Raw genomic sequence first — 24,829 nt, 5'->3', positions numbered from 1 at the left:
TATTTATTTTTGAAGATATTCACTAATTTTTTTAATTTAATTTAATTAAGTCAATATTACTTTAAAATATTATTTTATTAAGTGCAATTTTTTTTATATGTATTTAATGGTTGATTACCGATCAACTAGCAGAAGGTTTATATTGTCAATAAATTTGAATTTTAGAAATTTTTTTAATAATTTTTAAAAATATAGGGGTGAAGTGTTATATTTGAAAAACTGAACGGGTGCTGTTTACCCAATTAAAAATTGTCCCCACTGAAAATACAGCTTCATAAGGATTATCAAACAAAATCTTGCCCGTCTCACTGACTCATTCTCCCTCTTTGGTCATTTTCGAGCAAACAATCGAAGTCTCGTTTCCCATCGGCCATCGTTCCTCCTTCCTAGGGCAAACTCAGTTTTGCAATTCAGGGCCTTAGGCAGCAGCCGCAGCAAGAATCCACCAATCGCATCTGCAGCCGGCAACGTCCTCGCTGCTGTTTGGCAGCAACCACGGTCACCGTTCACGCATCCACACCGTTCAGGTCCGATAGCAGCCACGTCCAGTAGCGGTTAGTACTCTAGTAACTTTCCTCTCCTTCTCCTAGTCTCATCAGAACCTTCTGTTTGCTCTCTCTCTCTCTCTCTCTCTCTCTCTCTCTCTCTCTCTCTCTCTCTCTCTCTCTCTCTCTCTCTATTTACAGAGTAGAGAACAAACTAGTAATGCAATAGTCTAATTCTTTAGACGGTTTCCAGGCTACCTTTATAGGCTAATAATTTAAAATTTTAATTTATATATATTTTTGTATGTGTATTTAAAATTTTTTTTTTGGTAGATACTGTTTCAATATTTGTTTATCAACTTTATTTGGGAATTGGGCAATGGACTACGCTTGCAATGCTTTAGAAAATTAGAACATTAAATCTATAAATTATAATTTAGGGTTTTGGCTTTTGATTTTAAATACAGAATACTTATTATTGAAAGAAATAGGATATGAATAAAAGGTTCTGTCCTCAATGCCAAACCAGTCCGTGTGTATTGGTTTATTTATATGTTGAATATGGAGTACAAGATATGCGGAAGTAAAAATTAAATTTAAATCAGGTTGTTGGAGCCGGTATGTTTGTTGCAGATGTTGAAGCCGTTGGAGAGAAATCTGCTGTGTCGAGATTTGAGGAAGTGGACTGATTCTCTTGCTTAACATCCCCTGCAAGCTGGAAGGGGGTAGGCACGCTTGCAGCTTGTGCCGAAGCTCACAAAAACGACATGTGCTTAATCCCTTTGTAAAAACATCAGCAATTTGGTCTTGGGAACAAATAGATTTGAGTGTAATATCTTTATTAAGAACTTTCTCACGGATAAAATGGTAGTCCACTTCGATATGCTTGGTTCTAGCATGAAAGACAGGATTAGAAACTAAGGCTAATGCACAAATGTTGTCACACCAAATTTTTGGAGGGATAGAGAGAGGTATACATAGGTTTTTGAGAAGCATTCTAACCCAATAGAGTTCGATTGTGGTGATTGCTAAAGCCCAATATTCCGTCTCGGTGTTGGAGCGTGCTACAACAGTTTGTTTCTTAGCGGTCCAAGACACTAAATAGAAACCAAGAAATACACCGTAGCTTGTAGTCGAACGGCGATCATCAGAATTACCGGCCCAATCAGAGTTGCAATAGGCTTAAGAGTAAGAGATCCTTTTTGATACCTTAAGCTGTTGTCAATTGTTCCTTTGAGATAGTGGAGAACCTGCTTAGTAGTAGACCAGTGAGTGGATGTTGGACAATGCATGTGTTGGCATAGTTGGTTAATTGAGAAAGCAATATCAGGACGAGTCAAAGTGCAATGTTGTAGAGCACCTACAGTTTGGCGATACTCAGTAATTTGAGTTGCCGAAAGAGGTTCACCACATGAGTTGAAAGCTGAAGTCCCGAGAAGCATGGTGAGGGATAAGGTTTGGCACCAATCATCTTAGTGCGATTTATAAGATCACCAATGTATTTTGATTGCCGGAGTTGTAAGGCCGTAGAGTCTCGATGAGCTTGAATGCCAAGAAAATAATTTAATGAACCAAGATCCTTCATTTTGATTTCCATTTGCAACTTGCCAATTAGAGAAGTAATAAGGGAAGGATGTGTGCCCGTCACAAGAATATCATCCACATAGATGAGAAAGAACAAGTGAATATTTCCTTGATGATAAATAAATAATGAAGAGTCCACCGGTGAGGAAATAAATCCAAACTAAAGTAGAGATTGAGATAGGCGCATGAACCAAGCCCGCGGGGCTTGTTTGACTCCATATAAGGACTTCTCAAGCTTGCAAACGTAGGTAGAAAAATCCAGATGAACAAAGCCTTGAGGTGCGGTTAAGGAGTGAGGTGGAGGTGGAGAAAGATCCGGACATGAAGTGGATGTCGGAGGAACGAAAGCATGTGGAGATGGTAAAGGGGTTTGGACAGGAGAATTATGAGGGGTAGTTGAATCTGTAGGAGTGCTAAGAGATAGATTAGATCCAATATTAGCTGACAGTCGGTCCCTAGCCTGGGTAAAGGAGGAGGGTTGCGTTAGGTAGTTGACAGCTAGCATAAAATTTGTTAGATCGTTATGATATGAATCCTTACCAAATATTTGCTGGGGCGTCCCCTACGAGCGACGCGTTGCACTTGAACCACCCGGGTGTGGCGAAAAGTGTGCGAGGATGGGCTAGGTCGTCGCCTCGAAGCGATGCACCGTGTTGGTGCTTGGGTACGGAGTCAAATATGTGAGGATTCCTACATCATTCTGGGCGTGGGCAGGTAAAGACGTTAGTTCAGGAAACTAGGATTAGATTAGCAACTTGGAACATAGGGACACTTACGGGTAAAAGCATGGAAATTGTGGATACAATGATCAAAAGAAGAATTAATATAAAGAAACTAAGTGGGTGGGGAAAAAAGTTAGAGAAATTGATAAATCAGGATTTAAACTTTTGTACACTGGAAAAGAAAAACATAAGAATGGAGTAGGCATTATTATAGACAAAAACTTAAAAAATAGCGTTGTGGATGTAACTAGAGTAGGAGATAGAATTATAAAAATCAAGATGGTATTAGGATAAGAAATAATAAATATCATTAGTGCTTATGCTCCTCGAGTCGGTTTAGCAGAAAATCTTAAAGAGAAATAATAAATATCATAAGGCATACCAGAGACTGAGAAAATATTTATAGGAGATTTGAATAGACACGTTGGAAGAGATAATAAAAATTATGAGAGGATACATAGAGGATATGGATATGGAGACAAAAATAAGTCTGGGGAGATGAACTTAGACTTCGCTATGTCATATGATTTTAGTATAATGAATACTTGCTTTAAGAAGAGAGAAGAACACTTAATAACCTTTAAAAGTGGACAAAATAGAACTCAAATAGATTTTTTTTTTTAATTAGGAGGGTAGATCGTTTATCATGCAAGGATTGTAAAGTTATTCCAGGTGAAAGCCTAACCACACAACATAGAGTCTTAGTGTTAGATATATGTATTAAAAAATGAAAAAAAAGGATAAAATAAACTAGTGTAAGAGAACTAGATGGTGGAACCTAAAAGAAAAAAATATAATAAAATTTAAAGATAAAATGATTAAAGATAAGGATTGGACCATAGAGGATGAGATAGATACAAATACTCTTTGGAATAGATTAGCTAGCTCTACTAAAAAGATAGCAAAAGATATTTTACGTGAATCAAGGGGAAGATTCTCGAATAAAGAGAGTTGGTGGTGGGATAAAGATGTACAAAAAATCATAAAGACAAAAAAAATTTGGTATAAAACGTGGCAAAAATGTAGAAATAGAGATAACTTTGAAAAATATAAGGAGACAAGTAAAGATGCCGAAAAGGACGTTAGTGAAGTTAAATATAGATCATTTAATAGTTTGTATAATAGATTAGGTACAAAAGAAGGGGAAATAGATATATTTAAACTTGTTAAAGTTAGAGAAAGGAAGAGTAAGGACTTAGTAAATGTAAAATGTAAAATGTATAAAAAGTGAGGATGATATTGTCTTAGTTAAGGACGAAAATATTAAAGAAAGGTGGCGAAGTTACTTTAGTAAGTTATTTAATGAAAACCAAATAGAAAGTTTAAACTTATAATTGTCAAATAAGGAAAAAACTAAAAATATGAGATTTATTCGCAAAATTAGAGTTAACGAAGTTAAGTTCGCACTAAAAAAGATGAAAAATGGGAAAGTTATGGGACTAGATAACATCCCAATTGAAGTTTGGAAATGCTTAGGTGATAACGAAATTATATGGTTAACTAATTTATTTAATAAAATTGTAAAAAATAAGAATATGCTAGATGAATGGAGGAAAAACACTTTAATACCTATATACAAAAATAAAGGAAATATTCGTGGAATTAAACTTATGAGTCATATGAAGAAACTATGAGAAATGGTAGTTGAACAAAAATTAAGGTTAGAAACGAAGGTCTCAGAAAATCAATTTGGTTTTATGCTTGGGAGATCTACCACGGAAGCTATTTATCTTTTAAGAAAATTAATGGAAAAATTTAGGGAAAAGAAAAGAGACTTGCATATGATTTTTATTGACCTTGAGAAAGCATATGATAGGATACCTAGGGAAATTCTATGGTGAGTTTTAGAAAAAAAAAGGTGTATGTAGTAGGTATACCAATGTCATTAAGGATATGTACAATGAAGTAATGACTAGTGTAAGGACTATAAATGGAGAAACTAGAGAATTTTCAATCACCATAGTTGTGCATCAAAAATCTGCTTTGAGTCCTTATCTTTTTGCTTTAATGATGGACCAATTGACTAAGAGTATTCAAAAAGAGGTTCCATGGTGTATGTTGTTTGCAGATGATATTGTATTAATTGATGAAACTAGGGACGGAGTAGAGGTTGAGTTAGAATTATGAAGAGAAGCTTTCGAATCTAGAGGCTTTAGGATAGTTAGAAATAAGACAGAATATATGAAATGTAATTTTAGTAATGATAGGAGGAATATTGGGGACAAAGTTAAACTTGATGATGAAGAAATAAATAGCACTTGTAGATTTCGATACCTTGGATCTATTATGCATGTTGAAGGAGAAATTGAAGATGACGTAATGCATAGAGTTAAAGCAAGTTGGGTAAAATGGATAAGTGCTTCAAGTGTGCTATGTGATCGTAGAATACCCTTAAAATTGGAAGGAAAGTTTGATAGGACAGTTATAAGACCAACAATGCTATATGGATTGGTATGTTTGGCGACGAAGAAACATAATATCTAAAAAGTAAAAGTTACCGAGATGAGAAAGTTAGATGGATGAGTGGTATAACATTGAAAGATAAATTAAGAAATGAACATATTCGTAGTAAGTTAGGTGTAGCTCCTATAGAAGATAAGATAAGGGAGGGACGATTCAGATGGTATGGACACTTGCAATGTAGGCCACATAGTGCACTTGTGAGGAAGAGTGACTTAGTTACTGTAAGGGACAATAGAAGGGGTAGAGGTAGACCTAAAATAACTTGGGAGGAGATAGTGAGTAAGGATTTAATATCCTTGAATCTATTAAAAGAAATGTAATGCATGGAGTTAAAGCAGGTTGGGTAAAATGGAGAAGTTCTTCAAGTGTTCTATGTGATCGTAGAATACCCTTAAAATTGAAAGGGAAGTTTTATAGGACATCTATAAGACCAGCTATGCTATATGGATCAGAATGTTGGGCGACGAAGAAACATAATATCCAAAAAGTAAAAGTTGCCGAAATGAGGATGCTTAGATGGATGAGTGGTATAACATTGAAAGATAAATTAAGGAATGAACATATTCGTGGTAAGTTAGGTGTAGCTCCTATAGAAGATAAGATAAGGGAAGGACGACTCAGATGGTATGGACACTTGCAATGTAGGCCTTATAGTGCACCTGTGAGGAAGATTGACTTAGTTACTGTGGGGGGCAGTAGAAGGGGTAGGGGTAGACCTAAAATAACTTGGGAGGAGATAGTGAGTAAGGATTTAATATCTTTGAATCTATCAAAAGAAATGGTCCATGATCGCATAAATTGGTGGAAAAGGATTCATATAGCCGACCCCACTTAGTGGGACTGAGGCTTGGTTTTGTTGTTGTTGTTGTTAATCTATTAAAAGAAATGGTCCATGATCGCATAAATTGGCGGAAAATGATTCATATTGCTGAGCCCACCTAGTGGGACTAAGGCTTGATTTTGTTGTTGTTGTTTGTACAATTAAAACTTGAAGGAAATGAGATAGGGAAGGAATTACCATGAGAGGTAGCCGTTGTGGAAGGTTGTGAGGACGTCAAGCCACCTTTCCAGGAAACATAAGTTCATCAAAAATCACATGACGAGAGATAAAAATTTTATGAGAAACTGGATCTAGACACCTATAGCTTTGTTGATTAGCACTATAACCCAGAAATATACACCTCTTAGTATGAAACATGAGTTTGTGGGATGCATATGGTCACAAAAGCGGATAAAAGCACATCTGAAGGTTTGAAGAGATGTATAATCGGGATGGTTGCCAAACAATTTGAAGAAAGGTGTGTCATTGTTAAGAACCAATGTAGGCAAACGATTAATAAGGTATATGGCAGTTAAGAAAACATCAACCTAGTATGTGAGAGGTAAATGAGATTGAGTGAGCAAGGATAATCCAATTTCAGTAATATGTCTATGTTTTCTCTTAGCAGTACCGGTACCTTTTTGCTGAGGAGTGTGGGGACATGTGATGTGATGTGATGATGAATGCCATTCGTTGCAAGGAATGATTGAAATGGTTTAAACATGTATTCCCCACCTCCATTAGTTTGGAGGTTCTTAATTTTGCAAGATAATTGATTTTCAATAAGAACTTTAAATTTGAGAAAACATACATAGACATCAGATTTATTTTGAAGAGGATAAAGCCATGTAAACCGAGAGAAATCATCAATGAAAATAACATAATAACGGCAACCACTAAGAGATTGAGTTGGGCAAGACCAAAGATCGGAATGAATAAGTCCCAAAGGTGAACTGGTTATTTGATGAGATCTTAAAAAGGGAAGTTGTTTGCCTTTACCCAGTTGACAAGGCTCACAGACGGCACTATTATTCAATGAACCAACATAAGGTAGAGAATATTTATTTAATAATTGAGCGACAACTGAATGGGAAGCATGTCCTAATCTAGAATGCCAAACTGGAACCGATGCTTTGACTCCTACTACCGCTGCCATTGCAAGTGGTTTATTGAGAACTAATGACTGCAAATTGATGGGATAAAGTCCACCACTACTTTGTCCTTCCAACAGTGTCTTCCCCGTGCGGTTGTCCTTGAAAAAACAATGAGAATTAGTTAGAATGAAGAAACAGTGATTTTCAAGACAAAATTGATTAATCGAGAGTAAATTAGCAGAGGCTTGAGGGCAATGAAGAACATGATTAAGTTTAAGTGAAGAAGTAGGGGCATGGAGAACAATGGAACCAGTATTTTTGATATTCAAACCTTATCCATTACCAACAGCAACATGCTCTTGTCCAGTGTACGGTTGCACAAGAGTTAGTTGCTCAAGATTGGCTATAATATGTTGATTAGCCCCACTGTTAATGAACCAAGGATTTTCAGCAACATGAACAGCATTAGTTTGAGCAACCATAACCACTAGTTGAGGAGGAGGATGGCGACCTTGATAAGCATAGTCCATGCGATGAAAACAGTCTAGTGCTTGGTGGTTTGTTTTGCCATAGATTTGGCAAGGGGTTTGTGGGGTATTAAAAGTTTGTTGGGGTCGGTTTGGTCGAGGAGAAGATTGGGTATTAGGTGCTGGCTGTTTGGAGTAGTATGGAGTATGGGAGGTTGTAGGTTGGATTTTATGGGGTATTTTGGCTTTCGGTTGTAATGCTGTTGGGGATGTTTGGGAGCAAACAAGGCTAAATTATTGGTTTCAGGTAGGATTGAATGAAGTTGAGTTTCTAGAAGTAACTCACAGGATAGTAGCTCGGCTTGGAAGTCTTCAAAGGAGAGAGCTTTATCTCGTGTGGCAAGAGACAGATAAGTGACAAAGGGGTGATATGAATGATTCAAACCACTCACAATGTAAGCAATTAAATCATCATCATCAATGGGCTTACCAACGACTCCTAGTTGTGTTGCTAGTTGCTTTGCCGAGTCAAGGTAAGCGGCACACTTCATGGAACCTTGATTCAAAATTTGGAGGAGTTGCTTCAAGTGGTTGATGCGAGATCGAGATGGAGAAGTAAATTTGTTGGCCAAGGCAAGCCAAGCAGGTCGTGCCGAATTGATACCATACACAGATGGTGCCACTTTATCAGAAAGAGTGGCATTAATCCAGCCCAAAATGAATGGATCCTTTCGATTCCATAGGATATACTCAGGATTGAGAGTAGTTGTTGGTTTCCCTTGATCATCAATGAGAAATTGAGAGGGGCACGTAGAGAACCAACCACGAAGCCCATTAGATCTTGGCTCTTGAGAACCGAAACAATTTGAGACAACCACATGAGATGGTTGGTCTCATCCAACTTAGCCGAAACAAGTTGGCTAAAATTGGGGGCAATAAAATTGACAGGTGATGAGGCAGCCATTAGATGAGGTTGAAAAGTTGAAGGATCAGTGTAGAAGTGCGTGAGCAGATATGCTCTGATACCATGAAAGAAATAGGATATGAATAAAAGGTTTTGGCCTCAATGCCAAACCAGTCCGTGTATTGGTTTATTTATACAGCACAGGTTGTTACAATGATACATTTGAAATTTGAAATACAAATAATAAATATTGAGTACAAGATATGCGGAAGCAAAAATTAAATTTAAATCAGGTTGTTGGAGCCGATATGTTTGTTTCAGATGTTGAAGCCGTTGGAGAGAAATATGTTGTGTCGAAATTTAAGGAAGTGGATTGATTCTCTTGCTTAACAATTATTAGTGTTAAACATGAAGGTATTATGTATTTGCAATTTGATTATTTTTCTTGGAAATATAAAAATATTTTAATCTTATTATTTATTTGTTTTTTGACCTTGGTTGAAATTTTTGGGTCTGCCTTTGGACTTGGCAATGCAGATTAGGTGGGATAATTTAGGCGAATTATCGGGTCAGAAAATTAAAACTCATATCAGACGCAATTAAGTGGTAGATTTATGGTGGCTTGGATTGGATAAGCTTTTTTACTGTCCAATGAATAATTTTTTAACATAATAATTGAAGTTATTTTCAAAATTATAATTTGACGAACTCTTAAATATTTAATAATCAATCACAAAAGTAGAAACCTATATTACTTAGTAACTATGGCAAATTGTTAAACATTTAATAACTACTCACAAAATTATAATTTTTTTGAAAAAAATTCAGATTATGAATTTGAGGCTTTTTTTTTTTTATCACGAGAATTGGACATTTGGGTTTGAGTTTAAGTGGGTGTGTGGGCTAAACCCAAAGGCACAAATACTAGTGCAAGAGTTGGCCAATTGGGTTTGTGTTAGCTGGGCTAATGCTTGATAAGCATGGACATATGAAATTATATATGGATTTGAACATTAATTGTTTTACGGGTTATCAGATGTCCATTGGATAAAACTCGATATCTGTTAACAACCTGTTTAGGGCAGATAAAATTTTTGGAAACCATATCCGAGTCATTTAATGTGCAGGTTGATTATGAAGGAGTTTAAGTGGATCGGATTCTGTTAAGATTAATGGAATTTTATCTATTTTTCCAGATCTAGGACTCACTTTTGTGCCCATCTAAATTATACAAAATTATTAAGTATAGGGCCTTAATTTTACAAATTAGAAATATAAGGACAAATGGTTTTTGTCTGATAGTAAAGGAGCTAATTGATAAAATATATAAATTTAAGTAGCTAAATTAGTGATTTCACGTATGGTCTCACCATTATCATAAATAAATACGCAATTTTTTTTTGAATCCCTGTATAAATAATAACACAAAACTTGTCATTTGAGTTCTAACTTCAAATCCTCTTGGTGAGTGTCTTCTCAAAAAAAGGAAAAAATAACCAAAAAAAATAGATTAAAAGATAAGAGGATATGCTCGAAGGTGAAAATTATAACTCATATCTATTAATTTATTGTTACACTATAAATAAATAAACTAAAATATAATTATATTGGTCATAAATGAATGATGCATTTAGACTTGACCCTCATAATTGGGCTTGTTTGGAACCATTTATAGAAAAGTACTTTTTTCTGAAAAAAAAAAAAAAATACTTATCTGAAGAAGTGCTTATCTAAAAGTAGTGATTGCTTATTATAAGTACTTCTTCAAATAACTATTTTTTTTTGGGAATATATATTTTCAAAAAATACTTTTTTTTCTTAGAAAAAATAGTTTAGAAAAGTATTTAAGTGTGAACAAAACATTACTTATTGACACAAGTACTTATTTTTTAAGACGTTCCAAATGGGACTTAAATGAGCCTTTCATGAGTCTTGACCCGTCAACTGAGTAAACCATTTTAACTTTGAAATTTTGAAAATATGTCAAAACAATGGGTCAAAAGCTGCATAGCTCTCGACATGCCCTCTCGCTCTCTCTGCTTGCTCTTGACTAGCTGCTGACCTTCAATCTAGAAGACTAGTTTTGAGGCTCAGCGTTGTCACTAGTTCAATCAGGGGAGAAGCCTCATTTTGTTAAAATTTAAAGTCTCTTCTGGTTTGTCAGTGGATGCAAGGAATTAAAGACATTATTTCCTCCTGTGCAGTGCAAGAACTTGATAGAACATAGAGGCAAGTGATGTCTGATGATGGGACTTCTCTAGTTCTGTAGTTGTATACTTAATTTGCTTTCGTTGTTTATTTTCCATCCCTTTACTTTCGTTGTTTATTTTCCATCCCTTTTCACTTTCATAGAGATCCCAATTGCTGGTTTTAGTTGCCTCAAATCAAAATGGATTCTCTCTATAACTAATTAACTGTGCTCATAGATTAATCCCAGGGATGAGATTGTTTTATATAGGCCTTCTTAACTTGTTAGCTCATGAAGGTCAGCCAATCTTGTTACTGCATAGTTTGTAGACCATGTGCTTGATATGTTGTCAAAGTGATTCACAAGGAAATATGTATGTGGATGCTTTAATCTGTCCCATTTTTCATGCTTCTGATATATATATTTTTTTCCCACCTACTTTTTAATTTGAGCAAGAGCTTAGGCCATTTCTCTTCAGTCTAGCAAAATCTTTAACACATCATCTATTTAGGATTATCTTTACTTGACTATTGGCAGTACATGACAGCTTCAAACGAAGTTAGTTAGTGTACTTCAGCGTGTGTGTGTGTGTATATTATTAGCAAAAAGGAAAATATATTAACAAGGCATCAAGGGGATGCCAACCCATGGTACAAAAATCAACCACTTTGTAGAGTGTCGCAAACATCAAGGATCACAAAAATGATCATTAACAAGTTTCCCACTATGCCAGATGGAGACATATGTAATCCATTGGGCTTTGTAGGTCTGAAGCAAAGTAGATGAATCTTTGAAGGCTCTCTTATTTCTTTTTTTCCAAGCCCACCAAAAGATGGCGATAGGGATGAGGTTCAAGCCCTTTCGGTTCTCCTTTGTGGCGCTGATGCCTTTCCAAGCCCAAGTTTCCCCTCTAATTGAATTTTCTGTAACCCACTGCTGCCCAACCAAGGAAAGAGCCAAATTCCACAAGTTCCTTGTACAGGGGCAGTGGAGAAGAATGTGATAAACTGATTCTGCGTCAGCCATACATTGAAAACACCAGTTCGTGACTGTAAGATTGTTGAGGGTTAAAACATTTCCATGTACAGACTCCCAAGCAAAAAAGGCAACCTTTGAAGGGGCTGCAGTCCTCCAAATGTGAATCCAAGGAGAGTTATTGAAATTTGTTCTCAATGGTGAGAGCTTCTTATAAAAAGATTTAACAGAATTTTTGTCCAAAGCCCATTTAGGCTCTTTGGAAATGTTTTGATGACGGAGTTTGTATAGAAATCTGTAGAATTCAGAGTGTGTGAAGATCCCAAGCTGCCACAGAAAATTCCCTGATCAGTGATTTGGAGATGATGACTAATAAGGGCATTTCTGTCACAAGCCAAGCTGTTGATGAAAGGAAATGCAGCTCTAAGATTGCAGTTCTCATGCCACACATCATGCCAAAAGTAAACATTGGCCCTATTCCCCACCTGAAATGTCACAAATTGGAAAAAAAAAAAAAATCCTATCCTTTCTTGATGAATGCACCCACTCCATAGCGACTCATCTAATGTGTGTTGTCCAATCATTGTGCTCAAGCCCATATTTAGAAACAATAAAATTCCGCCAATGGTGATCTTTCTCCTTCATGAAACTCCATAACCTCCTTAAAAAATGGGTTGTTTGACTAACTACTCCCCATCTAACAAGGTGATATTTAAACTCCTCCCCTAAGCTTCCCCAAAGAAATTTTCTCTGAGTTCCCTCCAATCTCCTCGCGATTGAAGCCGGTAAGGGAAGGAGAGAAGATTCGTCAAAATATTATTACTCAATTTTTCTGTCATATTATTAATGATCTTATTATAAAATATTATTACAAAGTAATATTGGTAGTTGACGCACACAGAAAGAGGCCTTATTTTTAAAATTAAATCGGTAAATGGTGTCGTGTATGGATTATATAAGCATATTGGAAAGTGTGATAATAGAAATGGGAATATCTTCATTTTAGAACTAATGAAGAAATAGGTTTGATTGGGAGTTAAAATTAAATGGGTAAATAGGTTGACTAAAATTAAATAGTAAAAATAAGAATAATGTGACCTATACCCACCCATTTAACTTGTCTACTAGACTTATACATTAATCTTGTTTATGCATGAAGAATAGCGCCCCCCCAAAAAAAAAAAAAATGTGGAGAACTAAGTTAAAAGAACTTAATGAAGCTAAATGATTTTCATACACATGTTTACTGAACTATAAATGTTTCTTATGTGTATTTCCTCTATGCTCCTCAATAATATTGTATCTATGTTTCTTTCATTCAATTATTGGGACCATGAGTGATGAGATGATGAACACAATTCCATTCTTTAAACATGACAAGTACAATTGCAAGTAGGCTGAATTTATTTCTTCATTTACTTTGTATGCTCATATTCATTTATTTCTTTTTTACGTATTTTTAAAAAATAATTTTATGTTATCTTTTATTCACTAGTTTTGTTTGCTTGGATGATCTTTCTCCTTTAATCATGTCTCTTACTATGATGTGCTCCAGTAACTTTTGTATCTTTCCTCCTCTCTATATATGTAGGACTATGAAGTTCATTCTCTATGCACTAGATTGTTGAGCAATGAAATTTTTATCAGGGAGATTTACGATATGAAAGGATCACTACCTTCTATTCTTCTCGCTTTCTTTTATCCTTGAATAAGAATTTTCATTATTGAGGATGGAAAAATTGGAAAGTAATTCGTAGATACAGTAATTTTCCCTCTCTCCATAAGCACTATAGTATGAGGATTCTCTCCTTGGTAGAGTGTGAAGAGGACCATCCTCTTTGCGTACATATCCATATGACATGTGTCTAATCGAGATAGTTAATTATAAGTAGTGATAACGATGTGATTTATGGTAGACATGTGTCATACAATATGTATGCGGCTGTTCATTGCATCCCAGCCGCCATGCACCTTTGTACCCCTGAATATAAGAAACACTGATACTTTTAGAAGCCTGAAGAGTCGACAAAGACACCTGCCTGACACCTCTCGACATGTATCTGACATGTGTCAATATTTAACTAATTTATTTTTATTTTTTGACACAACTGAGACACTTCCTGACACAAGGATGCATCTGGGACACTTCTTGCATGAAAACGCTGCGCTTTGTTACCCCTTATAATTATGTTAACAAAACCTTAATAACAGAATAAAATTGAGGAGAAGCCTTAGACTTGGAGCCCTGCACCACTATGCCAGCCTTGTATATAGTACTGCAGACCTCCCAGCCAACAGAATTCCCTTGTCCAAAGCCGCCATTCTTTGTTAATTTGTTGTCTTTATAATTTCTTGATGAGTTGTTTTTGGTTGTTGGACCAATATTCTATCATATGAATGTGGTTGATGATTGTAGCCATGGAATTTGTAAAATGTGCAGTTGATAATTGTGCATGAATGATGCTTATATTATTTTTAAATGAAAATCACCACAATATTTGTCATCCAAAAGGAAAAAAACATGCCTAAATATATATATTTTTATATTCACTAACATATACCTGCCACGTTTTTCGATATTATCGTATTGATGTGTCAGTATCAGGTCATGTCCCTCTCGTGTCAGTATTGGTGCTTCCTAGTCCTGACAGTGGTGCAAAGGAGATTAGTATAAGAAACTATTGTATTTATAGTATATAAATTATCATCATGATGACATATTGTTTTTAGTGTCTGGTATAGTTATAAATTAATTTATCTAAATTTTGTTTACTAATAGTTTTTTTTTTGCTTCTTTCTTGTCATTTTATAGTTTTTAAAGTTCTCCATGTTTGTACATTGCTGCCACGTCCTAAACCACATTCTTTTTATCTTAATACTTTTTTGGATATTTTGATTGCACCATCAACTCTCTTTATTAGTCAGTATCTTTCTAAACCCTCCTTTGCTACTTCTTTAATAGAACTAGCCATCCTATTCTAAAGAGTGTTTCCAGCCACCTTCTTTTATCATTTTACCATTAAAATTTATTATACTTTCTCCCTTTAGTTTTCACCATCTAGTTCTTTTACATTAATCTGTGTTAGCCTTTCTCTTCCATGTTTTTTAAAGCATATATCTAACACCAATACTTTATCTTGGGTAGTTAATAGATAGCTACTAAGGGAGAGGTATGGGGGTCTTCTGGTGTAATATATTGGCCATGAGCCTCCCTTTGGATCAAGAATTTTGTTTAGAGAAAGGAAAATGAAGAAAATTATACTAGTATGACTAATTTTTTTTTTTAAAAATTCAATGCAAATGATGCTTAAAGCCAAATTTTTATTCATTAATTTATTATGTATTTTATTATCTTTTTCACTTCTCTTGATAACCAAACATGAAAAGGTGAATTCCTTCAAATTGTCTTTTTCTTTTCTTATTGTTTTCCACGTTTTAAATGCGGTCATTTTTCACACAGCAATATTACATGTATATTGAACTGAAGATTGGACTGTTGGGATCACAGGTGATGGAGAGATGGATTGATGATGAAGAAGCTTCTTTTCTTTGCTTCTTCTACTTGGAGAAGAATCATTCCATTGTTGATTGCAGATTGTCAATGTTCTGATGGATTTGTCTTCCAGACATGAAGAGACAACTCATCTCACTTTCAGATCACCATTTCCAAATTTCCTCTTGTAATCCCCACTTGGGCTCTTCTTATTTGTTAATTCATTTTCTTTGGAAGATGTTTGTGTCGAAATTTTTCTTCCCTACGTTCAGCAAGTACCAGGCCTTTTTACAGATTAATCCCTGTTAGAGACTCTGAATGGAGAAGTACCATTCCAGTGTTGATCACGGATTCTCAATGTTCTGATGGGTTTCTCTTCCAGACATGAAGAGGCAACTCATCTCCTTGTCAGGTCACCATTTCCAAAAATTTTCTCTTGTAATCCCCACTCTTCTACATGGAAAAGAACCGTTGCATTGTCGATTGCAGATTCTCAATGTTCTGATGGGTTTCTCTTCCAGACATGAAGAGGCAACTCATCTCCTTTTTAGGTCACCATTTCCAAATTTCCTCTTGCAATCCCCACTTGGGTTCTTCTTATTTGTCATTCATTTTCTCTGGAAGATGTTTTGTGTCAAAATTTTTCTTCCCTAGGTTCAGCAACTACCAAGCCTTTTTCCAGATTATTCCCCCAAGAATTGTATTGTTAGAGACTGAATGGAGAAGAACCGTTCCTTTGTTGATCGCGGATTCTCAATGTTCTGATGGGTTTCTCTTCTAGACGTGAAGAGGCAACTCATCTCCTTTTCAGGTTACCATTTCCGAAAATTTTCTCTTGTAACTCTTATACATGGAGAAGAACCATTCCATTGTCGATCGCAGATTCTCAATGTTCTGATGGGTTTCTCTTCCCGACATGAAGAGACAACTCATCTCCCGTTCAGGTCACCATTTCCAAATTTCCTCTTGTAATCCCCACTTGAGTTCTTCTTATTTGTCATTCATTTTCTTTGGAAGATGTTTATGTCAAAATTTTTCTTTCCTAGGTTCAGCAAGTACCAGGCCTTTTCCAGATTATTCCCCCAAGAAATGTACCATTCGAGACTCTGAACTTGTCCATCAGATTTCCACTGCCATTAAGCAGCGCCGCTCTGAACCCCTCCAGCGCATTCTAAAACCCTATGAATCCAATTTCAGGTCTGACCACTTCATTTGGGTCCTCATGAACATTAAGAATGATTATAGGCTGGTTTTGGATTTCTTTGACTGGGCGTGTCGGTGCAGACACCCAACGTTGGAAGCTCGTTGCATAGTTGTTCAAATTGCCATGGCTTCAAAAGATTTAAAGATGGCTCGCGGACTTATTCATGATTTTTGGGCAAAACCAAATTTAGATCTTAGCCTTTCTTTTACTTATTTTCTTGAGCGGTTAATATACACTCATAAGGATTGGGGTTCAAACCCCCACGTGTTTGATATTTTCTTTCATATCCTCGTTGAAGGTGGGATGCTCAATGAAGCAAGAAAACTTTTTGATAAGATGTTGAACTATGGCTTGGTTCTCTCCATAGACTCCTGCAACTTGTTCCTCTCTCATCTATTGAGAAAAATTGAAAGGTTTGAGACTGCATTACAGGTTTTTAATGAATTTTCTGAAGTGGGCGTTTGTTGGAATACTATATCATATAATATTATACTTCACTCTCTTTGTCAAGGAGGGAAATTGAAAGAAGCTCACCACTTACTTCTGAAAATGGAACTGAGGGGTTGTATGCCTGATGTTATTAGTTATAGTACTGTAATAAATGGATATTGTGTTGCTGGGAAGCTTGAGAATGTATTGAAGCTCGTAGAAGAAATGCAAATAAAGGGTTTGGAGCCAAACCCATTTACTTACAATAGCATAATCCTTCTTCTGTGTAAGACTGGTAAAGTAGTAGAGGCAGAGTGTGTCATGAGGGAGATGATGTTCCGGGGAATAGTTCCAGATACTGTGGTCTATACAACTCTAATTGATGGTCTCTGCAAGTCTGGGAATGTTGCAGACGCATACAAGCTGTTTGATGAAATGCGGAAACAGCAAATTATTCCTGATTTTGTTACATACACAGCTATTATTTGTGGGCTTTGTCAAAGTGGAAAGTTGATGGAAGCAGAAAATCTTTTTCGTGGAATGGTTAAAAATGGGTTGACACCTGATGAAGTTACTTATACGGTGCTTATTGATGGGTATTGTAAAGCAGGTGAGATGAAAGAAGCTTTCTCTCTTCACAATCAGATGGTTCAGATGGGCCTAACCCCAAATATTGTCACTTACACAGCGCTGACTGATGGCCTTTGTAAATGTGGGGAAGTAGATACTGCAAATGAACTTCTTCATGAGATGTGTGGAAAGGGCCTTGTGCTGAATATTTGCACCTACAATTCACTTGTGAATGGTCTCTGTAAAGTAGGAAACATACAGCAAGCTGTAAAGCTAATGGAAGACATGAAGCTGGCAAGAATGAATCCTGACACTATTACTTATACAACTCTGATGGATGCTTACTGTAAATCAGGGGAAATGGTTAAGGCCCATGAGCTCTTACGAGAAATGCTAAATAGAGGACTTCAACCAACAGTTGTTACATTTAATGTGCTGATGAATGGGTTTTGCATGTCAGGTATGCTAGAAGATGGTGAGAAACTACTAAAATGGATGTTGGAGAAGGGTATAATGCCAAATGCCACTACCTACAACTCTCTTATGAAGCAATACTGCATTAGAAATAATATGCGTGCCACAAATGAAATATACAAAGGGATGTGTGCTCAAGGAGTGATTCCTGACAGCAACACCTATAATGTATTAATAAGGGGACACAGTAAAGCAAGGAATATGAAGGAGGCATGGTATTTGCACAAAGAAATGGATGGGAAGGGATTCAAATTGACTACTACTTCCTACAATGCTCTCATCAAGGGGCTTCTTAAGAAAAAGAAATTTGTAGAGGCAAGGGAATTGTTTGAAAAGATGAGGGAAGAAGGCTTAATTGCAGAGAAAGGAATATACAACATTTTTCTTGATATAAATTATGATGAAGGGAACATGGAGATGACTCTTGAACTTTGTGACGAGGCAATAGAGAAATGCCTTGTGGGTACTACTGAGAAGGAAAGCCCATAGTGTGGCTTTATCTGACTGACATGGAAGACACTGATTTTCAGTCTTCATCCAGGAAGAGCAGGATGGTGACTTCTTATGTATGCTGGACCTATGAGCAATCCACGGTAATTCCTTTAGCCTGTCTTCTATTTTCTTCATTAGGTTCCGTTTTCTATTGGATGGAGATTTAATGATACAAAACTAAATCATTGCTTCTAACCCATTTTGATGTTTTGTTGAAATCTGACCATTATTTGTGGCAAGCTAGGACAATGTTCTTGATTCACATTTTAGGACTACAAAGAAATGAATTTTTATTGTAAAAATGAACAGCTTTATATTAAAAAGTTATTCTTTAACATGTTGTATTGTCATTTTTCCACCCATGGCTTCTTCAATTTATTAACATGAAATAATCTAAGTTTGATACAATAATCTAAATCAGTTATGTGCATACAGGGTAGACTTTGTTTTTGTGACACGAGTCACATGACTGAATATTGAACAGAATCTAACTAATGCAATTTTTGAATATTTTATCTTTTGGAGTAATAATATTTTAAATAGACTTTGTTTTTGTGACATGAGTCACATGACTGAATATTGAACAGAATCTAACTAATGCAGCTTTTTGAATATTTTATTTTTTGGAGTAATAATATCTTTAATAGTGAATAAAAATATATGTTGTCAGTAAAATATATTTACACACACAGAGGACAATATATAGTCCTACTGTGTGTAAAGCAAAAGGGATAAAAGCCATCAAATTTATAAACTTAGTGTAGCATTTTTAGGTTTATCACCATTTAAATGAGCATCATGAAGGCTATCCAATGAACATAAAATGAGCTGCACCTGATGCTGCATTTGTAGCTGGTGAGTAGAGCTTCCAAAGAGCATTGGGCAAAGGAATGGCTGAAATCACTGATGCAGACTTCTCATACTACTATTTCTTTGATCATTCAGGTAAATTGTTAGCAAGAGACGAGCAAGTTTACGATAGAAAGCCTTATTGCAAATCCCCTCTTCCTGTGCCCTGAAAGTGAGTATACTTTTTCAGGTCAGAGAATTTCATTTTCTTTGAGATTATACGTCATCCATTCTATTTTTAGACTTGGTCTGTTCAGAACAAAGTGTTGTAAACTAACAGATTGGGTTAGAAGGCTTTTGAGATTCTGTTGACTTTGTTGGCATTTTATGGTTATTGGTGTGGATTTGGAGTTCTTTGAAATATTTGTAAGTGGATTGATCTATGATGCATTGATTTTTATTTGAAGGGTTGAGAGCATAGACGAAGGGGTAAACTCGCCCTTCTCAATATGTACGAGAGTTGTTTGAAGTTGAGAAGAGAATATAGTTTTAGCGCAAAAAAACCTAATTTGCTGCTAGATCACTTCAATGTGTGGGTATATTATTGACTCTCTCTAATCACTTTTCTCCTTGTTGCATTCCACACTTGCTTCTCTTTAGCCATTTTTTACTTGGATTTATGCATTCCGCTCAAATTATGGTAGCTGAAGTTGCTGTAACGTTGGAAATTTTCCAAATTCCTTTCATGTGGAGGAGAGGGTTTGTGCTTATCGTAACAAGCAGTGGAAAAAAAAAGTGGAAGGGAACCAAACTCCCATCCCCACCCCCCTGGGGTCCTTTTTCAACTTTGCTGCTGAAGGTATTCCTCAAGAAAAATCTTTACAATGCCAAGGCAAAACGCATTCTACACGCATTGTTCCAACCATCAGGGAGAACATTTTTTCTGACTGCTATTAAATCTCTGTCACTTGCTCTATGAATTACTGGCAATATGTGATTTTTTTCTTTACCCATGCAAGTTCATGAAGTCTTTTATCCTGTAAGATGAGACACACTTGGCCAATGGAGAACTGGCTTTATCATTTTAAACGCCATCTAGACAGTGAAAGTTATTTTCTAATACGAAGGTGTTATGTTACACAATGGACAATGATCTTCTAAATGTTATGCATTCATGCAATTTTGATGGGGGGCTGCAAGCACCCCAATAAGGTTTCTTGTGGACATACGAGGTGTTTAGTATAAACTACTAGGTGATGTGGCATTGCAAATCCCCTCTTGCTTTTTTCCTCACGTTTTCCTAATGCAGGAAAGTGACCAAGGAGCATGAAAAGAAAATCAAACAAGAAAGCAACATTCTCGTAGGATCTGTTACAAAGGGAAATAGCACCATTGCCGATGAAAAGAGATTTGAGATCAGACTCCTTGACAAAAGACATTTTAGTCTCTACCATATGCAGTTATCCTGATGTTGAACATCGATTAGGTAATCAAGAATTTTACGTGGAAAAATAAAAGGAAAATTAGGAAAAACTTCTCTTATATTTTCTTTTTCTATTAAATACCATCAAAAGTGAAAGTTTATTTTAATGACTAAAAATTTTAAAAAATAAAATAAAATATTAATGATGTATAAATTCAAAGTTTTATTTATACATTCGGTGTGTTTTTATTTTATTTTTTATTTTTCTTGATAATTGATCATGAAAATGAGGATTTCCTTATATTTTAATTTCTTTTCTTAATATTTTCTGAGTTTCAAATGGGCCTTAAAATTTTTTGATATTGACAGACAGACCAAGCAAGGAAAATATTGTCAAGACAGCAGCACATGAGTTTAGTTGGCTTGAAATTGCCAATATCTGCTTCAAGGCTGAATGGGCGATGCTGTGATGGGCAAACATGGGTGTAGTTGGCTTGAACTAATGGAACGAAAAGCAAACTGGGCTTGGGCATCATCTGGGTTACTCTAGAAATCCTGTGTTCCTGAGTCTGACCTTCCACAAAAACCCCTCATTACCAGTTTTTCTTGGTCTCCTTACAAGCAAGTGTTAAGTCTCTTTTTTGACACTGGTTTTTAACATATGAATACACTCGCTCACGGTAGTCAGCCGTAATATTAACTAATAATGGGTGTTTTGTTTGGTTTCACTAATGTGAACACTGTTATAATTACCTCTGAACTTTCCACTGTATCTGATTATTTATTTTCATTTTTCCTTTTTGTTGACTGCAGTGCTATTTTCATTACTATGTTAAATGGCACATAGTCAATTTGATTGACGGATAAAATGCTGAATACCTTTTCAAAAATATTAGTTTGGTTTTTAAAAGTAATTAATCTTAGGCTTGAGTTTGTTTTTTCACCATGTTCAATCTTAAACAGGCCAACAGGCCCTGCGCTCCAGAACTAGGCTCAACAAGGGCTAAACTCAGGCGTGGATAGGAAGAAAAATGGTCTAACATACCAGAAAGAAAAATAATGTTGCAGTTGAGCCAAGCCAATTCAGATTGTTTCTTAAATAACATTTTTTTTGTTGTACCATGTCCCATCTCAAAAATTGCCAAACCAATTTTCTATCATCTTTTTTTCTCCTTCTGAGGATATTAAGTGCTACTGCATTTAGCTCTTACAATACAAACCCCAACAGGAACAGAATCGCAGAAAGAATTGGCACAACTGCAACATTTTCATTCGAGCAAGTGTAATTGTATCGATTTGGGCTAACCACTCTGTACACTGGCCAAGATTAATATAACCTTCCTGTTATCTTGCCCAAAGGAGAATATGTAACCCAAAGAAGGCAAAGAATTCCCAGGTATGTAGCTGCACTGGATAGGGGAGTTCTGGGCATAGCTGAAGGAATCTTGGCAGTAGAAAAATTCCCACTATTTTCCGGGCTTTCAGTGGTCGCCCATAAGGCAGTAGGATACAAATCTGCATACAGGTACCTGAACATCCATTCGTACTAAATATATATCAGCAAGTTCACCCTTGTTTCTTTCTACAAGTTAAATCAAAGAAAAGAAAATAATTGGTCTTGCTAACCTTCCGTACACACATGGATCGGTCATAGAGCAATAGAAATACCCACTCGATATTGCTACAAATCCTTCTTTGTTATTTACATTAGAGTGCTTGTATCCAGAATAGGAAAGATCGGATTTGTGGGTTCAGAAGTTTTTCCTCCCTGAAACTGCTGGGGATTGAAGAGGGGGACATTCATACACATGCCACCCATAGTTTCCACCTTTTGTGACGACATCCACCTCTTCGCATTGATCCTATGGGTTCCAATGATTGCAAGCATCTAGAACATACAATATATTACAATTCTCGGGAAACATGCAAAAAAGTTCGTTATATTTAGAATATTCATCAATTGATCAAAAGAACCAATTGGCAGTAATAATCAACAAAAGCAAATTATATTTTGCTACATCACCAGATTATATGTAGGTGTTCAGATGGCCTCTCGATGTGATTGTTGTTCAAATATCAAGATTGAATCTCTAGACTATGTGTTTTGCACTGGATCTTTTGCCCAAGAGGTATGGAAACAAGCAGCAGTTGCGTTGAGTGTTAGTTGTATGGCAACGAGTACTTGGAAAGGTAGAGTTAATGTCTGGTTTAGTTGTGCAAGACGGGCCTCACAGTTAGACATTTTGGTAGGTCTCATACCTAATTTCATCATTTGGAGACTCTGGACTCGTCGATATAGAGACAGGATGGAATCAATTCATGATTTGGTGAGAACTGTGCGGTTTGATATTAAATATTGGTTGAGATCCATTTCATACAAGTTAAATAAATATGCACTTGCTTCTTGCACGGATATTGTAGTCCTTCATGCTTTGGATATTCAAGTGAAAAATGTGGGGGTTCGTCTTCCTTGTGTAGTTAGATGGTGTAAACTTGGGATAGTTTGGGTTAAGTTGAATGTGGATGGAAGATGTAGAGGTAACCCAGGTAATTGTGGTGGTGGAGGCGTAATAAGAGATGAAAAAGGTTTAGTTAAAGCAGCTTTTTCCTCATTATTAGGTTATGGAACAAATAACATGGCTGAATTGAAGGCGATTATTTTAGGGATTAATTTATGTAAAGAACTCGGATTTGATCAAGTGGGGATTGCATGTGACTCTGCTTTGTTGGTTTAGTGGATAAATTGTGGGAAGTGCTCGGTTTGGAAATTATGGGATTTGTGGGAAGAGCTTATGCTAGCATTAAGAGACATACAATTTGAAGTGGATCATGTTTACAGAGAGGCAAATAAAAGTACAGATTTCTTTGCCAAATAGGGTGAATTTGGTATTTCTCGATCATATAGTTGTCGAGATGATCTTCCACAACAAGTCAGGGGAATAATTTGATTGGATTTATTGGGATTTCCTTCTTTGAGCTCGTAATGTTTTGTGTGTATCTTTTGGAGTTTTGTTTGTTTTCTACTTTATAGTTGTTTAATTTTTTAGTTTTTAATTGGTTGCTGTTCATTGGTTTATTAGTTATGATTATGTTGGTTAAGGTTGTTTTAGAGTCTTGGTGTTTGTTTTTAATGTCCCAAAGTCTCAAGATTGGAACCACGGTATTCCTCCGCCATAAGTGAGGGGTTTTCTAATAAAACTTAGGAGGTGCCGCCCTCTTTTTTTTTTTTAAATGTAAATGTATGTGTAAACAATTCCCCCAAAGCTAGAGAGCCAGTTTTAGACTTCCAGTGCCTACATGAAAATCATAGAAAAAATTAATAGTAAGTAAAATGATATCAACCTGCCCAGCATCACCATAGAAAAAGTAGGAAGGTCTTTTTGTTGGCCCATCCATGTGGGTGCTTTTAAATTTTTGCTTGGGAAGGTGCAGCACTTAGAGCATGCGCAGCCTCGGACATGCAGCCTCAGACATGCTTATTTCTTTATTGCTTTGTCTCATGTCTCTGGTGTATATATATATATATATTTACACTGCTTTGTAAAATAGTGTTGAGCATGTAAAAAAAAAAATTGCTAAGTGTAGAATCAATGAGATGTGTGCGAGAGGCGGAGAGGTTTGAACTTGAGTTGAGTTATTTTTTTTCTTATTGATCATACAGTGAGACTCCTTCTCTCCCATGGACGTAGGCTGAACCACATAATCTGTTTGTGTTCTGTGTGATTGTGTGTGTGTGTGTGTGTTGTGTTGGTGTTCTGAACCTTCCCCTTTCCCCTAACAATTGATATCAAAGCTTGGAGAGGGTGAGGAGCGTGATTGAAAATCTGTGCTTACCATCGGGTCGGCGACGAGAAGGCGAAGTTGGGATAGCAAATCGTGTCGCAAAGGCGTGAACGACATCTTCACGTGACGCCATACAAGCTCCTCGTTACTTCCTTGCAAAAATTATTTGCTGCTGATCGTGTTGGATCTCTCAGCAGCGAGTGATTGTAACGTCTAGTGAGGACCATTTTCTCTGCTCAGAATGGAGCAATAGGTGAAGAGGAAGATTGAATCTTCCACAACAAGTCACATTTAACAACGAAGGTGGGTTTTTTTATTTTTTTTTTAAATAAAAAAAGGGAACACCACTTGTTTATTAAAAAGAAAGGAGTGGTCACATCTTAACTTTTTTTTCCTGCACTTTATAATTGCTTTGGAGTAGATTTTTTTTTTTTTTTGGAGAAGTAAAGTGTGCAGGAGGAAGTGCTTGC

At 36.1% G+C, this 24,829-nt stretch overlaps 1 protein-coding gene and 1 long non-coding RNA gene across 9 annotated transcripts; one reads left to right on the top strand and one right to left on the bottom strand.

The window, feature by feature from the left end:
- The first annotated feature begins 236 nt into the window (after window positions 1-236).
- LOC131145038 (pentatricopeptide repeat-containing protein At1g05670, mitochondrial) lies at window positions 237-21,368 on the top strand. Of its 8 annotated transcripts, XM_058094076.1 has the most exons (7): window positions 313-554; window positions 15,211-18,465; window positions 19,310-19,385; window positions 19,621-19,749; window positions 19,858-20,012; window positions 20,463-20,639; window positions 20,946-21,368. In XM_058094076.1, exon 2 carries the CDS (start codon window positions 16,112-16,114, stop codon window positions 18,359-18,361), a length of 2,250 nt encoding a protein of 749 aa, XP_057950059.1. In that variant the 5' UTR covers window positions 313-554; window positions 15,211-16,111; the 3' UTR covers window positions 18,362-18,465; window positions 19,310-19,385; window positions 19,621-19,749; window positions 19,858-20,012; window positions 20,463-20,639; window positions 20,946-21,368. The 8 variants fall into 8 exon arrangements, with proteins under 8 accessions (XP_057950064.1, XP_057950057.1, XP_057950060.1 ...); XM_058094081.1 differs by lacking the exon at window positions 19,858-20,012 and having other exon boundaries at window positions 237-554; window positions 19,310-19,403; XM_058094079.1 differs by lacking the exon at window positions 19,858-20,012.
- Window positions 21,369-22,081: 713 nt separating this feature from the next.
- On the bottom strand, window positions 22,082-24,624 carry LOC131144530 (uncharacterized). Its single transcript, XR_009133836.1, has 2 exons — window positions 24,411-24,624; window positions 22,082-22,464 (listed from the first exon to the last, which is right to left on the bottom strand). It is a non-coding gene; the product is annotated as an uncharacterized LOC131144530 (long non-coding RNA).
- Window positions 24,625-24,829: the final 205 nt, after the last annotated feature.

Source organism: Malania oleifera, chromosome 12 (assembly GCF_029873635.1).
Source record: "Malania oleifera isolate guangnan ecotype guangnan chromosome 12, ASM2987363v1, whole genome shotgun sequence".
Lineage (NCBI taxonomy): Eukaryota > Viridiplantae > Streptophyta > Magnoliopsida > Santalales > Ximeniaceae > Malania > Malania oleifera.
This window is presented reverse-complemented; position numbering and strand designations above follow the sequence as displayed.